Source organism: Mus pahari, chromosome 6 (assembly GCF_900095145.1).
Source record: "Mus pahari chromosome 6, PAHARI_EIJ_v1.1, whole genome shotgun sequence".
In the NCBI taxonomy this organism is placed as follows: domain Eukaryota; kingdom Metazoa; phylum Chordata; class Mammalia; order Rodentia; family Muridae; genus Mus; species Mus pahari.
This window is the reverse complement of record NC_034595.1, coordinates 106,359,510-106,375,159: the sequence shown is the minus strand read 5'-3', so window position 1 is coordinate 106,375,159 and position 15,650 is coordinate 106,359,510. Positions and strand designations below refer to the sequence as shown.

The 15,650-nt window shown below is 51.7% G+C and overlaps 2 protein-coding genes across 2 annotated transcripts in view; both read right to left on the bottom strand.

Moving 5' to 3' along the window:
- Positions 1–7,637: 7,637 nt before the first annotated feature.
- Positions 7,638–9,372, bottom strand: Tmem52 (transmembrane protein 52). The gene is made up of 5 exons (XM_021201020.1): positions 9,276–9,372; positions 9,140–9,183; positions 8,983–9,024; positions 8,319–8,497; positions 7,638–8,220 (listed from the first exon to the last, which is right to left on the bottom strand). The coding sequence occupies exons 1-5, from the start codon at positions 9,339–9,341 to the stop codon at positions 7,964–7,966; spliced, it is 588 nt and encodes a 195-aa protein (XP_021056679.1). The 5' UTR covers positions 9,342–9,372; the 3' UTR covers positions 7,638–7,963.
- Positions 9,373–12,147: 2,775 nt separating this feature from the next.
- Positions 12,148–15,650, bottom strand: part of Cfap74 (cilia and flagella associated protein 74) — a 61,627-nt gene continuing 58,124 nt past the window's right edge. The window contains exons 29-38 of the mRNA XM_029540404.1: positions 15,488–15,597; positions 15,272–15,327; positions 15,048–15,167; positions 14,602–14,757; positions 14,021–14,150; positions 13,682–13,836; positions 13,348–13,480; positions 12,938–13,068; positions 12,377–12,511; positions 12,148–12,249 (exon numbers count right to left, since the gene is read on the bottom strand). Of these exons, the coding sequence (XP_029396264.1) occupies positions 12,148–12,249; positions 12,377–12,511; positions 12,938–13,068; positions 13,348–13,480; positions 13,682–13,836; positions 14,021–14,150; positions 14,602–14,757; positions 15,048–15,167; positions 15,272–15,327; positions 15,488–15,597 (1,228 nt within the window). The remainder of the gene's footprint in view (positions 12,250–12,376; positions 12,512–12,937; positions 13,069–13,347; positions 13,481–13,681; positions 13,837–14,020; positions 14,151–14,601; positions 14,758–15,047; positions 15,168–15,271; positions 15,328–15,487; positions 15,598–15,650) is intronic.

The window sequence follows — 15,650 nt, the reverse complement described above, 5'->3', positions numbered from 1 at the left end:
CCAAATAGCTAAAGCTTATTAAAGTTAGGAAAGACAGAGAAACCAGACATCAGTTACTGTTAACCTCAGTAGACCTTAGGAACCATGAATATTATTTATCAAAGGTATATTGTTCTTTATTTAGATTTTCCAGAAGCCTGGTGTTAAACAGTTAGAAAAGACATAAGTTGTTAGAGGCAAATCTCTAAGTCAGTTTGTGTTAATTTGAGTAGACTTTTATAGCCTTAGGAATTTGTCATACAGAAATCCATACTAATGCAAAATATTTTGGAAGCCTGCTATTGTCTCCTCTGTCTAAAAGTAAGATAAAACAAATAAGCAGAGGGCTCAGGAGGACTAAGGAGTTTTATGATGGTGCATTCAGGTTTATACCACGTGGACATTTTAAATCAAGATGGTGCTAAAGTCCCATTGCATGGACTCTTTTAACTTTAATAAAGATGCAGGTTGTTACCATATGAGAGAATACGGAAACCGAGTGTGCCAATTTCTGGTCATTTATTGAACCAAGCCATTTGAAGTAAGACTTTGAAGAGTCCAAGGAAATTGAGTCTGAGTCTGAATAGGAAAAGAGAAGGGGTTTCGGTACTAAATCTGTCGGGGGAAGAGTTCCGATAAGTTCCCAGAGAACAGGGTCACTGTGAGGAACAAGAGTCAGGAACTCCGCCCCAGGGATTCTCTTTATCTTAGAGGCTTGGGAGAGCATAGAGATGAGACAGAGCGGGCAACTCTCTTATAAGCATCACCTGTCAACAAAAAAAGCCATCGACCAATGAGCTGAGGCAGGAAATAGGAGGCGGGGCACTGGCTGGGAAAGAGGATTCTGGGAAATAGTGAGAAAATAAAAGGAGACTCAGGGAGAGAAGAGGGAAAGATTTCAGCAAGAGAAGCGAAGGAGGAAGGGTGCCAGGACATAGACATAGAATAATTTGAACCGGTTAAATAAATTACGAGCTAGTCAGGGAATGAGCCAAAGCCTGTGACCAAGGTGCTTACTAATAATTGGTCTTGGGGTTGTTATTCCGGGAACAGAGAGACTGGGGAGGAAAAAACTGATTTATTTGGGTTGGAGAGATGGCTCAGTGGTTAAGAGCTCTGACTCTCTTCCAGAGGTTCTGTGTTCAATTCCCAGCAACCACATGGTGACTCACAACCATTTTTAATGGGATTCAATGCCCTCTTCTGCTGTGTCTGAAAACAGCTACACTGTACTCATAAATAAAATAAATCTTTTTTTAAAAGCTGATTTATTTATTTTTGCAGAGAGGCGAGGAAAGGGTTCCAGTATAGATTCAGACATAGAGAGACTAAGGAACTTAGTAGACAGTTCCTAGGGGAGAAAGGAAGAGAACAGCGTTGCAAAGTATAGGCCCATCAGGGCATAAGAAAAGATAGAGCAGGTAGCTCCAAAGGGGAGGAGGCAAGGAAATCGTCATAGATAAGACCTCTCATTGAGATGGGATTCTGAGATCATAGAGGCTCAGAAGAGTAGAGAGAAACCATGGGTCTCCTAGGGGAATCCAGGAAGCTCCAGGAAGGAGCTGAGGATGGTGGAAGCAGAGGGGGCTCGTGTCACAGTGACAGGATCTCAATCCGGGGCATCCCCAAGTGGACTGAGGGAACTGTCAGAGAGAAATGTCCCCAAGTGTGGAGGATAGCTGTCCCTTTTGTAGTAACAGCAGACAAAGCAGGCATCTCTGGGGTGACACTTACCCAGTAGAGGAGGAGAGGGTGGTTAGAGCAGGGTAGAGAGAAACAACTGAAGGGGACCTGACAGGCTGGCCTTTGGGAAAAGGGAGGATTCCAGCAGACGCCGAGGAGGAATAAGTGTCTTAGTAGAGAGATGCCCACACGGTAGGCACCCCAGAGGAGGGTGGAGTTGGCTCTGGGATCCAGAGAGAGAGAGAGAGAGAGAGAGAGAAGAGAGAGAGAGAGAGGAGAGAGAGAGAGAGAGAGAGAGAGAGAGAGAGAGAGAGAGAGAGAGAGAGAGAGAGAGAGAGAGAGAGGACACTTATTGAGTAGTCAAGGAGAGACAGAAGCTGATGAAGGTTCAGACCCTAGAATTTGGAGTTGACTATGGTAGGTGGCAGAAGCCAGCAGAGACAAATGATCCAAGCGTATCTTAGAAGAGTTGATTAGGAGAGGTCAAACCCTAGGAAGGAGGCTCCTGTGTGCTCCTCCAGTGTTCTGAGCACCAGGTGAACAAGAGGATGTTGAGGCAAGGACTCAGTTTGTCTGGGAATCTGTGGAAGATGGACTGAGCGGGTGGTTGTGACAGCTCGACTTATCAATATGAACACCTACAGTTACCCCAGTGAGCGACTGTTTGCGTTTTGTTGGCCTGTAGCATGTGCGACTGTTTGCGTTTTGTTGGCCTGTAGCACGTCTGTGGGGATCCTCATAATTAACTGATGTAGGAGGACCCACAACACTGTGAGTGACACCATTTAGTAGTTAGGAGAAAATGAGTTAAGTGCAAAGGAGCAAGTGAGCATGTGTGTGTTCCTCCTTCTGCTCTTTTTTCTTTTCTTTCCTTTCTTTTTTTGTTTTTGTTTTTGTTTTTCAAGACAGGGTTTTTCTGTATAGCCCTGGCTGTCCTGGAACTCACTTTGTAGACCAGGCTAGCTTTGAACTCAGAAATCCGCCTGCCTCTGCCTCCCACTTTTCTTTTTTTAAAAAGATTTATTTACTTATTATATGTAAGTATACTGTAGCTGTCTTCAACTACACCAGAAGAGGGCATCAGATCTCATTACAGATGGTTGCGAGCCACCATGTGGTTGCTGAGATTTGAACTCAGGACCTCTGGAAGGGCAATCAGTGCTCTTAACCCCTGAACCATCTCTCCAGCTCCCTTCTTCTGCTCTTGACAGGTGGTGTGATAGGAGCTATCTCAAGCCTCTGCTGCTGGCCTCCCCACAGTGATGGACTGAAACCTGGAACTGTGTGCTAAATAAACCTCTTTCTTCATTAAATTGCTTTTGCTCAGGATATTACATTTTAACGACAGATGAAGCTAGGACACTGGGTCTTTGAAAGCACCAGGGCTGAGGAGTACTGGGCTCTTCCTGTTGTATACCAATTCTCCCAAACCTCTGGGACCCATATTGCTGTATTCAGAAACCAAACAGCAGGATCTACAGTAGGGGATGTCTCCAGGTTCCTGGAACACACTGTTCCTGAGCATTTCTGGCTTTTTTTTTTTTTTTGAGACAGGGTTTCTCTGTGTAGCCCTGGCTGTCCTGGAATTCACTTTGTAGTCCAGGCTGTCCTCGAACTCTGAAATCTGCCTGCCTCTGCCTCCCAAGTGCTGGGATTAAAGGTGTGCGCCACCACACCCGGCTTGCATTTCTGGCTCTTGAGAGTTTGGTCTCTTCCTCTGTGTGACCTTCTGGATTAGAGAGACATTTTACACACACACACACACACACACACACACACACACACACACACACACACACCTGTTTCCTGTACACATAAATGCTGGGTAAGAACAGTGACTGAATTTTAAAAAGTGGGTCACATGATTATGGAGGCTGGAGGGCCAGGGAAGATCTGATGCTGTATTCCTGGACTTCATCTGCAGGCAGATAGAACTGCACCCCTTCTTGCCCTCCCCCCCTTGGTCTTTTCTCTCAAGGCCTTCAGCTGAATGGACCAGGCCCATCTGTACGTTGCCAGTTATCTGCTTTTCCCAAATCCTACCCATCCAAATGTTAATCTTATCTAAAAAGTATCTTTCCATGTTCCTTACAGAATTATTCACAAAAGCAAAGAGGCAGAAACATTCTGAAGGTCTGCTGATATATGAAGAGCCTAATGTGGTCTCTGCATATATAGTGGATGCTGTTAACCTATAGAAAGAAGTTCTGTTTTGAGGACAATATGCCATTGAGGGGCAACAAGGTGACCCAATGGGTAACTCATGACCAGTTCTTGCAACATGATTTTGATCCCTGGAACCTGCATAATGGAAGGAGAGAACTGACCCTCTGCAAGTTGTCTTCTGGCTTCCACATGTGCACTGTGGCACACATGTGAACACACACACACACCCTGAGAAGATCGGTCAGACGCTGTTCTAGGTTGTCCTTTCTTCTTCAAAGACCAGAAGATATAAAATGATGGAAAATGAAGATTTATTGTTCTCTCACCTGGATGCGTAAGGCACATAGAAGTCAGCAGCATGAAAAGGAGAAAGAAGATGAAGATTTGACTGTTAAATCATGAAGTCATCAAGATTTCAGGACTTCAGCTGGGCATGGTGGCACACGCCTTTAATCCCAGCACTTGGGAGGCAGAGGCAGGTGGATTTCTAAGTTCAAGACCAGCCTGGTCTACAGAGTGAGTTCCAGGACAGCCAGGGCTACACAGAGAAACCCTGTCTCAAAAAAAAAAAATTTCAGGGCTTCAGAGTTATAGTCTAGCTCCGTCAGTAGATAGTGGTCTGGGATGTAGGAAACCAAGTCTATTATTCACAGAGGACTGGGCTGTTGGAGGACAGTGAGTGCCACACATGCTTAGAGTCATCAGACAGGCATGGGACAGGTGGGCCAAGGTCATGAGTAATCTTGACAGCCAGCCAACTAGGGATGAGAGGCGCCTCTCAGTGCACAGCGTCTGAGATCTGCAAGCATAAACCTCTGAGTGCCACACTCTCTCCCCAGCAGGCAGGCCTTCTGCTTCTGCCTGGATGGGAGCAGGAAGGACCCCCTACTGTGGTGTTGGGGGCCAGCACCACTGCCTGGTGGTTTGCTACCCTCAGATAAGAGGAGCTGGTGCACATCTGAAAAAAGACAAATGTGTAAGTGGGCACAGAGTATTTGAGTGTTTCTGTGGCACCTTGCTACTTCCTAGGGAGCTGGCTTTGCTGTTCTGAGTGGATGGGAGGTCAGGTTTCCCAAGAAACCCCAGAATAGCCCCCAACTGCCTGGAGGCAACCTGCCAGCCTCACAGTGCTGGCTTGCCCCAGGTTCACCTGCCATGCCATGGGCTGTGCCCACGTTTCTGCTCTAAGCTGGGGACCTTCAGTCCCATCTGTGCATGGTAGCCAGGATCCTTAAGGCACTTGCTCAGCCCTTCTACCTTTATTTTTTTATTTTTTATTTTTTTTTAAAGATTTATTTATTTATTATATGTAAGTACACTGTAGCTGTCTTCAGACACTCCAGAAGAGGTCGCCAATCTTGTTACGGATGGTTATGAGCCACCATGTGGTTGCTGGGATTTGAACTCCGGACCTTTGGAAGAGCAGTCGGGTGCTCTTACCCACTGAGCCATCTCACCAGCCCCCCTTCTACCTTTATAGAGTGTTTGCCAAGTCTTGGCAGTGGGATTGGCGCTGAGTCTATATGTGGGTCCAGCCAGACAAAAGCAAACAGGAAACTAGCCAGTTGGGCTGGGTCTTTTACAAAAAGTTTCCCAAATGAGTGATCACAGCCTTTAATGAGGATCCCTGCAGCAGAACCTAGGTGCTTTTAATCTACCGGGCCATCTCCCCAGCCCTGAACTTAAAAATTTATCACATTTATATTTATTTGTTTATTATTTGTGTGTATATGTATATATGTGTATGTGTGTGTATGTGTGTGTATGTGTGGCTGTGTGGCAGTGTGTGTGTGTTCAGGTATGTGGAGACATAGAGTTGGATTATGAGATGGGAACAACAGTCCATGCAAGGATCTAGCCTTGGCTGACCCTTCTCTGCCCCTCTGCCACTGGCCCTTAGCACTCATCTTCAGGGTGAGTGAATGCCCAAGCTGAGAAGGTTCAGGAAGTGGCCCTTTAGGGAAGGACTGAGCCTATCCTGAAATAGGACTGGCAGGATTTTCTACCCCTAAAAGGATTTTGGAATCTGTATCTTGGAAACCCTAGGTGGTTGAGCCTAGTTAAGACCTGGCTAGCCCGGCGGTCCAGCATGTTCTGCCCCAAGCAGCCTGAAGTCACCTCATTTTCTTTTTGGTCATCTAGGGCACATGGTAAGGTGGTTTCAGTATCTGATGGAACCTCTGGAGAACTGGCTGTGTGGATTGGGGAGGGGATACGGGCAGGGCCTACAGGCAGAGAATGCACCCAAGGTGTGAGGGCTCTGAAGGCCTAGGGAAGAAGGCTTTCACTGACAACACTTCCCTCCTCCTGGCTGGGGTAAACCACACCTTGCTGAAGGCTTTCACAGGAACCTACTTCTGCAAGGGTGTGAAAGGATGGCTGAATGCTTTGGCCCTAGGGTTTGTTACAGAGATGGTTTTTTCAGTCCCTGATGCTACCTCACAGGGCTGGCCTGTGCCCTGGCTCTTGTGTGTCTGCCTGACAGCCTTCATCTGGCCCTCACGACTGTGCCACCCATCCCTTGAGGTATTCTTGCTTCTGTCAGGATTACACTCATTGTGAAGCTCACCACACACCTGCTTGTTCTTAAGCATCTTCTCTCCACTAGGGCCTCCTTTTTAACTGTATGCCCTGAAGGATTGCCAAGTAGAAGATAGGTTACTTCCTACCCTCTCCTGGACACGAGGGCGATGAGGAGCCCCTGGAGAAGCCGGGTGTCCCTAGAGACTGGGTGCTTGGCAGCTGAGTAGATTAAGGGATACCGGTGTGTCTTTGAGATGTTCGATAAGGCGAGTAAGAGCAAGGGGAAGGTGAGGAGTGGGGGCAGGGAATGAGCCTTCGAGGCATTGACTTCACCAAGAGTGACCTGGCCTATGCGGGATGTGGACACGGCTGGCAGGGTGTGGGTACAGTCTGGGTCTGTGGTCACCTGTGCACATGAGTGGGGGGGGGGATGCAGCTAGAGGAGAAAGGGTAGAGCTGGGAGCTAGCCCTAACTTGATTCCTGAAACAGTAAGACTCTTTGCAGACAAAAGGTTCTTTAACTGTGATGGCTTCCTGGGGGATTTACTATGAGAAAACCCAGGACCAGGAGGGTAAACTGAGGGCAGCTTTGACAAGAACAGCAAGGGACTGGATAGACTGAGACATGTTCACGGAGGACCTTGGGCCTGGAGGTTGGTGGTGACTGAATAAATGAGTTCATAAAGGTACCGGAAGATGGTGGCCGAGCGTGAGGCCTTGGCAGGCGTGTGCTCATGAATGTGTCTGAGACCCTCGGTAAAATGGAGGCTGACCCAAGGAGACTGAGGGGGATGGAGATTGACTATGAAGGTGAGCAGTGGATGAGCCTGGGAACTAAAGCCTCTGTGTGGGCCAGGGAAGGCTGCTAACCTGCCCCTCTATCCCGAGATTTTGTAGCCAGATGATGGGAAAGTCCTTCAAACTGGCCCAGTCAATAGCTGTTGTGGCTGTAGGGGGCCTGCCCAGGGATTCTGCTGTCCACCACCACGCTCCATGCCACCAGGTCTGTATCTGTAAATGTTTCAGCCAGTCTGCTGGTTTTCTCTGTCCCAACCTGGAGGGAAGAGGTGGGCCTGGGTAAGGGAACACTCTGAAGTTGAGATCATTTTTCTCTGACCCCTGGCCCCTCCCACTGTCCAGATATGGGCTCTAAACGCCAGCAGGAAGAGCAGATGGACACCACCTCCCCAATCCTGTCTGTTTACACTGGGGTGTCTACCTAAGGCCTGCTGGATGCCCTGGGGGGGGGGGAACGACACTAGAGCCCTTTCCACAAAGGCTGAGACCATGTTTACATAAACTTTATTTTCCCCTCAAAGGGCTGACATGCCAGTGGGGCTTGAGCTCCCAAGATCCAGGCTCCTCCGGGCTGAAGTCTGCTGGGCCCTGGATGGGTGGGAAGGGTGAAGAAGAAGGGCCAATACGGGGGGCAGGCTGGCTGGCCGGGCATTGCATAGCAATGAGGCCGAGTCTGCAGCAATGTGCTGGATGGCTGGCCTTCCCAGGGGAAGGATGACACAGGTGGGGTTCCTTGGTCCTAAGTGCCAGGTATCCAGGCTATGGTTTAATGGCTCCAGAAGAAAGAACTCCCACCCTTTTCAAGCGGGCGCGACTAGGGTTGCTGGGCATTGGGGCCTGGCTCCTGGGGCCCTCCAGTGATCTCTGGCTCCAAGGCCTCAGGCAGAGAGTTGGTTTTCTCAGGAGCTGCTGCTTCCTCTCTGGCTTTTATCATCTTCACAACTTCATCATAGGAGGGTGGCAGCTCAGAAGCATATAGGCTGTAGGTGGGAGGGACCATGGAGTCAGGGTCTGGCTCTCCAAAGTACAGGGGCAGCCGCATGCCCAGTGGGTACTGCACGGAACTGTAGGCTGTAGGGAACAGGAGTGGGTTTATCAAGATGGCTTGGCATTCACCCCACGGTGTGCTCTGCCACCCCCATGCTGGCTGGTGGGTTCCAGACACTCACAGGTCACAGTGCTGTGCGCGGGGCTGTCGCTGTCCATTGGGATGACTGTCCCGTCACAGGGCTGCCACGCCGCTGGTGCGTGTGTCTGGCTGTGCGTCTGCTTCCTGAGGCAGCAGAATCGTACACAGCTGGCTGTGACCCCACACAGAAGCATCAGGAGTATGGCGAGCAGGATGAGACTGGTGAGGAAGAGCAAGGACCTACCACTGGACTGGCCTTCTGTTACTGGGCACCTGCCCTCACAGGCTAGTCGTGCCTAACCACCCAAAACAGGATAACCGACAGGTGAAAAGAAAGTAAGAGAAGTCTTTCCATGCCAGACATTTCCTCAGCTGGATTCAGGCCCGAGGAGCCGCCTGCACTGGTCTCTTCCAGCTGGGGCCAGTCCTAGCTTGGCTCTCCAGTGCTGGCCAGGGGTGGCCTTGGGTTCACTCCCAGGACACACTGTCCCCAGGCAAATGCACAGTCCTTGTGCCTTCCGCTGAGGATAATCGGGTCTAGTTTCCAAGGCTGCCTAGGGCTCAAGAGCTCTTAAGACAGCGTCGAGGGAGTTGGGGGCAGCAGAAGCAGCAGGTGAGGCAGAAGGGGTTGTGGAGGTCCTAGCTATGGTCTAACTTCAGAGGAACTGTCGGGCCAGAGGGTTGGCACGCCGGTTTCCACTTACCCCACATGCCATAGGCTGCTCCAGCGAGCCTGGGGCGGGCACCTGCGGGGACAGCGGCACCTGAAGCAGGTGGGGTATCTGCTAGCTCACTCCACCGCTCCAGCCTTTCCCAGCACGGTCCAAGCTCTGCCTCTCCCCTTGGCCCCCAGCTACTTACTGATCTGAGGGGTCACAGTTGCCGTCCGCGGAACCCAGCGTCACCTGTAGGGACAAGGGTGAGCCAGAGCAGGGCGGGACCGAACTCAGGGCCGCCCCTCTTGCCTTAAACCCGCTGCAAGTGAGGCCCAACCCACCTGGGACAGAGGCAGGAGAGGCAGCAGCAGCAGGATTCCCTGTGTGGCTGACGGCCCCGGGGCCATGTTCCTTAGACAGAGCGAAACTCAGTCCAACAGCGGCTCAGCTTTATGAGGCCCCGCCCCTGGGCCTTGTCAGCTGAAGGTCCAGGGTCACGCCCACCTTGGTATGCTTTCCCTACTTGCTCCCTACTCTCTTGTTGCTCTTTTTTTCCAATAGAAGTTTGAGAGAGCGCATGCACGCGCACGCGCGCGCACATACACGCACGCACACGCACGCGCGCACACACACACAACCTTTCCCTCTGTGTCATCAAAGATCAAGATCTTTAGGTGGGAGCCCTAGGAGGGAATAGAGCAGTACTCTCTCTGGGCCTGGGACATGGATCTGTCTTATATCCGACTGACGCCTCCTCACCCAGCCACCTGTATCTCCTATTTTCCCCATCCTCACCCACAAACCAGGTCTCCTGAAATTTGCAGTCAGGACTGCACTGGGTTGTGGCCTCTCAGGAAAAGTAGAATCCACCCTCACACTCCACAATTGGCTAGGTAAAAAGGGGTAGGGATTTACACCATTAATATGCTGGGCCTTCCATTCATTTATTATATGTAAGTACACTGTAGCTGCCTTCTGACACTCCGGAGAGGGAGGGCATCAGATATCATTACGATGGTTGTGAGCCACAATGTGGTTGCTGGGATTTGAACTCAGGACCTCTGGAAGAATATTCAGTGCTCTTAACCGCTGAGCCATCTCTCCAGCCCGTGCTGGGCCTTCCAGGTCACCATTCAAGGACATTTGCTACAGATCCTCTGTGTGGATACCTCTGGGGAATGGCCCATTTGGTCTGGAGCTGGCACCTGGCTATGGGCTACTGAACCACTGCAAACAGACCACTTTCCAAAAAAATATTTGGCTTTAAAGGTCGCATTCGTTGACCACTCCTCGCTCAACCTGGATTGCCTGCTTCTTCTGCGGAAGTAGCTGCTGCTTCTTGGGGGATCTCCTTAATCGTCCTTCCCTCCAGGCTAAGAGCTGGGCCAGCTGCTCTGCACCACCCCCCCACCCCCCACTACTAGGGGACTATTAGAACACTAGTGATCAAATTGCAGCAGGTGGTCAGCACAACCAGGCTGGTTAAGGGAGGATAGGAGGTGTACCAGCCCTCTCTCCTGCCTTCATTTCTTCACTGTGCACATACCTGCATGTACCTTGGGTTTCTCCCTCAGTGGGTAGGAGTTCTACAGCTGTCCTATGCACTTGGGACCTGTGCCTTGCCTCTCAAAGGCCCTCTCTGCCAGGCCAATGAGCTTAGTTGCCATGTTCTTTCTGTCCTTTGCTGTGTCGTGGCTGTGCTTGGTACCGTAGGGCCAGCAATAGGAAGAGTAGGTGTCAAAAGTACAGTGCGAGGCTGGGACCAGAGTCTGGAGTTCAGAAACGGGAAGGCTCTGCTCTTGCAGAGGACCTGGATCAGTATAACCAGGTCTGGGATCAGAAGGAAGTGGCCTGCCTAGGGTAGTGCTTTTGCTAGAGCATGAGCTTGTGAGTCCCAGTCCGGTCTATTGGCCCTGACTTGTCCACTCATCTGGCCTGGGATCATGTCAAAGGTTTGAGGTCATGAGTGGTCAGCTCCCGTCAGGGAAGCCAAAGGCCTGGGCCTGCTACCTCCAAGGTCGACGAGCAGGATTCCTGCAAAATGCTGCTTTTAAGAGAGATGTGGCTGGCTCAGTTAAGGGCCATGTCAGGCTTCAAGGCATCAGGGGCACTAAGGGCTTTCGTGGGAACAGTGTTCAGCAGAGCACCCAGATAGATGTCATCACCCCCATCCCCTGAGGGGCCCAGGAAGGCTGGAAAGGCTCTCTCCGTAGCTTGTCCCCGTTGGGTGGCAAAGTCCGTACGCTGCACAGGTAGGCAAGCCAGGCAGGCAGGCTGGATGCACTCTGAGAGAAAGCTTTCCACAAGCTGTACTTCAGAGGGAAGAGCTGCTGCAGTGCTGGAGCCTTTTCAGAGAACTATGAGCTCAAGCTCACGGGCTGGGCCCCGCTTCACACCGGGCTCACCTCTTGCTTGGGGTCATCTGGGTTCCTGAGACTTGGGAGGAGTTGAGAGGCTTAAGGGACCTTTTCTGGACTTTGGAACCTCTTGCCCCCCTCTTACTCCCCCCTGTACCTTTCTAGGTCTGAACCAGGCTCAACCCTGGCTCTGCAACCCCCAGCATCCTATGCTGCCTACTGTTACCCTCAAGGATATGGATCTGGAGGGGTCTTCCAGGGTTTGGGGCAGGGTGAACATCCTCTAGATATCTGGCAAGATCCCACTCTCTGGGAGGTTCATACTAGCCAGAACACTGTTTTAATGGGTTGGGTTATATGAGGAGCGTATGGGTCAGATTTCCTTCAGGCTCCCCATCCTCCTAACTCTGTGCTTAGGCCCCACACTGCAGGCCCACGTGTTGGTTCTCAGAGTTTATTGAAAGGCCTATGTTGAGATCTCCTGGGATCTCTGAAGCCTGGGGAGGTGCTGATGGGTTTGGGGTCTGCGGGTGGGGATGGTGCATTTAGGAGCAGGCTGTGTGTGCGTGTGTGTGTGTGTGTGTGTGTGTGTGTGTGTGTGCGTGTGGTAAGTTGGATGGATTAGTATTTCTTGGTGTGTGTGTGGGGGGGTGGTCTTAGACTGCTCACAGGGCAGAAGGAATTAGCTATGTCTGTAGGGCTGGAAGCTCTGGCTCTGGGACTGTTCACTTGAACCTGCCCAGCAGGGGATGGCCAGGTCCCAGGCCTAGGGGAATGGGTTGGCTTGGCTCACAGCTTGGGAAGGGGTTCAAGAGTGGATAGGAGAGTCCAGGAGGCTCTGCCATTTCCTGTGTCATCAGAGCCCAGTGACCACGTGGGCTACAAAGGTGACTTTGTAGGTTTCCTTTACATCTCCCCGGAGCTGCAACACAGTTGACACCATGAGTGGGTGGTCTGGCTGGAAGAAGAAGAAGAATCCTTAGACTTTCCAGACAAATCTGTTCTTTCCCAATGTCGTGCCTACTTCAGCTCACAGGTCTGTTATAGCTACCCCTCCCTGCCCAGCCTGGGGTCCCAACACCTACATCAAAGTCAGCAGGTGGTACCCAGGAGATGTTGATGGTCTTAGTCTGGCCACGCTCCACAGAACCCCTGGAGGGCTCAATGGAGAAGCCCTTGTGCTGAAGCCATGATACACCGTCCAGGCTAAACTCCACAGTCTGTGTGAGGCATTGATACTACTGGAGGTTAGAGGGTCAGGGACTCCCAGGAGGTAGTAGGACTAAAGGGGTTAGGGGACCCTGCTTTACCTACCCCTCAGCTCTCACTGGGGGTGGGGGAAGTCGCCACCCCACATCTGCTGCAAAAATCCTATACAAGGCCAGCGAGGTACAAGGCCAGTGAGGTACAAGGCCAGGGCTAGTGAGGTACAAGAACAGGGAGGTACAAGGCCAGGGCTAGTGAGGTACAAGGACAGGGAGGTACAAGGCCAGTGAGGTACAAGGCCAGGGCCAGTGAGGTACAAGACCAGCGAGGTACAAGGCCAGGGAGGTACAAGGCCAGCGAGGTACAAGGCCAGCGAGGTACAAGGCCAGGGGAGGTCAGGGAGGCTTGTGGGGTTTAGCTAGAGCTAGGGTTGTGATCACCTTCCTTGGTGATGGCTGTGTGGTCCGGATACAGCCCACATGCAGCTCTCGGGTGGCAGGCAAGGTTGTTGTGTCTGTGTCCAACTGGACATAGTTCAAGGTCACCAGGATGGGCTTCAGCTCCTCAGTTTCTGGAGAGGGAGAATCTAGCTGAAAAGTGTCTAGAGGAAGGGTATGGCCTGAGGGTGAGAGGAATTGTTCAGGGCAGCACAACAGAGGTGGAGGGTGAGCCTGGAGACCTGGCACCCTACAGAGCAGTCCTCTTGGCTCTGGGACTGATGGTCCGAGATTCTATCTGCCCTTCTCCACTAGCTGGCTCAGAGTTCTGGAGAGCCTTGTCACTGATCTCTAAGGTAAGTTACCCCTGCCTCCCCTTCCTCCGAGCCAGAATTCACACAGTGGGGGCTCACCTTCTTTATGCTCTGGGTCAAAAGTGGTGACTACTGCCAGGGACTCCACAGGCACCTCCAGTGGGTCTCCCCCCTCCACAAACATCATGTGCTCGCGGGCAGCACCCTTCAGGAGGATCTGGTGGGAGACTTTCTGGGGGACAAGAAGTATAGCAGCCTGCCCTGAAGCTTGACAGTTGAGAACTGAGGCTGGTTTAGGCATGGGTGGGGCCTGGAGAACCAGGGATGCTGGTCTCTAACTGGCAGCCCCCAACATAAAGGGCCAGATAAGGGACCCATATGGATCCCTCCCAGGCTGGGGTGGAATCTCCGGGGGCCCAGCTCTGAGTTCCACCTTTTCAAAGAGCACCACTTGGAGCAGGTCAGAGAAGAAGAGGCTCTCGTGGTCCGGACTGAAGGTGACGGTAAACTCTTGAGCCTTCCCAGGGAACATGAGGCCCTCAACTGGCACAATACTGAACACGCTCTGGCCATTGTAGTTCTGTGTGCCTGGGGGTGGGACAGCAGTCACAGTCAGCATTACCCTCTTCCTCCACTGAGCTCAGACCCCTCCACTCCCCGCTCTGCCCAGCCTCTCCATGATCTGTCTTGACCCACTCCACTCCAAACACCACCCTCAGTTCCTCATGGAACTGTAACCCTGTGGTTCCTAGGAGCGCATTAGTTAGCTCACCAACTATTTCTGTCCTCTGCTCATGGGAGGTAATAAACTTTGGTAGCTGCTGGTAGGTCTCAGTCTTTTTTTTGGAGAGGCTCTCCAGATGCACCCAGAACTTAATGGGAAGCGAGGATTCATTCTGAAGCTGTAAGAGCAAGATGTCACCCGACTAGCATACCGCGGGCTGCCCTCGTGCCCGTGACTAGGCTGCCAGCTGTTGGATCTCTGATCAGGACCGGGCGGCATTTCTAACCGTAGCCACAATAGCAGTTGTTTAGGACTCTCGGCATTCAGTCATTCCCCTCACCCTGCTCCTTTTCTCAGGCTGGCAGCCTGCTTCCCTGCCCAGCTGTGTGGCCAGCGTTGTGCCCGTCAGCTGTTGACTGGACCGTGTCCTCATCTGGTCTCTTCCCCTCCCTTGATACCCTCTTTGAGAAGCATCAGAAACGACAGCCTCTTGGGAACAGAGCACTTGAGGGGGACAGTCTGTGACTCCAGTGACTCCCCAACCAGCTGGGAGCTTCCAAGTGCAGAGCTCACTACATCCAAGAAAATCCTTTTCCAGGAAGCTGGGCCAAGACAAAGGCTTAATTCACCTTAAAGTTTGTTGAGACAGATTCTCTGGCAAGCACATAGCCCATGTTGAGGACGTTGCCGTCAATGGAGCATGTAATCATGGATGCCACACCCATGCCAAAGAGGGTGAGACTGAGAGTGCCTCTCTTGGTGATGATGTCCAGAGTTTCTTGAGCCTAAGGAGATCATGTCCTTTAGCAAAGAGCAAACGTGGGAGCTCTACTCGTGAGCGGCTGGCTGGTAGCACTGTGCTATGGAGATAGCCTGAGATCTCTGCCTCCAGACTTGGCAAGAGCTGGAGTCTGGAGCACAGGCTGCTCCCAGGCTGCAGCTGATCATCTGGGCCTGAGAGCACAGTGGTCTCCCCCTCCCTCCCCTAGGTCACACCATGGTCCTGAAATGTGGCTGTGATCCATCGATCCCAGGGCATCAGCATTGCCCATTCATCCCTGGGGGCTGCACTCACCAATATGTTCTCATGAGGTGAGAAGGACAGCACCAGGGTTTGTGTCTCACCAGAGCACAGCTTGTTGAAAGGGTTTAGCCTGACGAAGGGGCCGTTGGGGTTCAACACTGAGTACTCCAGCTGAGGATTATCAAGGATGAAGATAACCTTTTGCAGGCTCTGCTACACACCTCACTCCCACCCCGAGCTCTGGAAGCTGGCTCGCTGGGTATGGGTAAGGATACAGTAAGGTCCTCATTGCAAATGTTCTGGAGGGTGATCTTCTTTATGCTTCGATGCCCTGAAATTCGGCAAAGAGTCAGGTAATAGCTTCTTGGCCCCAAGGGGCACCTCACTCAACAGCAAGGTCAGGAAGCAGACGGTAGCTGGAGCAGCCCCAGTACCCAGGGTGGAAGCTGTGCTCTAGGGAGTGAGGGCTGTCAGTATACATCAGGACTTACCCACAGCAATATCCCCGAAGTTAAAGTCAGTCTTGCCTTTGTGGGATGTCACCACAATAAATGGAGCCACTGCTGGGCACCACAGCTCCAGATATAGAGTATTATGGGGGCTAGAGCCAGGATAAGGACAGACAAGGGCAGATTAGGGTGACCCACTGTCCCT

Excerpts from the sequence above, each read along its gene's own strand:
- Tmem52 (XM_021201020.1), bottom strand. The coding sequence starts at position 9,341 with ATGGCCCCGGGGCCGTCAGCCACACAGGGAATCCTGCTGCTGCTGCCT. Across the intron at positions 9,184-9,275 it reads CTCTCCTGCCTCTGTCCCAG|GTGACGCTGGGTTCCGCGGA; the intron begins GTGGGTTGGGCC and ends TTGTCCCTACAG. Across the intron at positions 9,025-9,139 it reads AACTGTGACCCCTCAGATCA|GTGCCCGCCCCAGGCTCGCT; the intron begins GTAAGTAGCTGG and ends CTGTCCCCGCAG.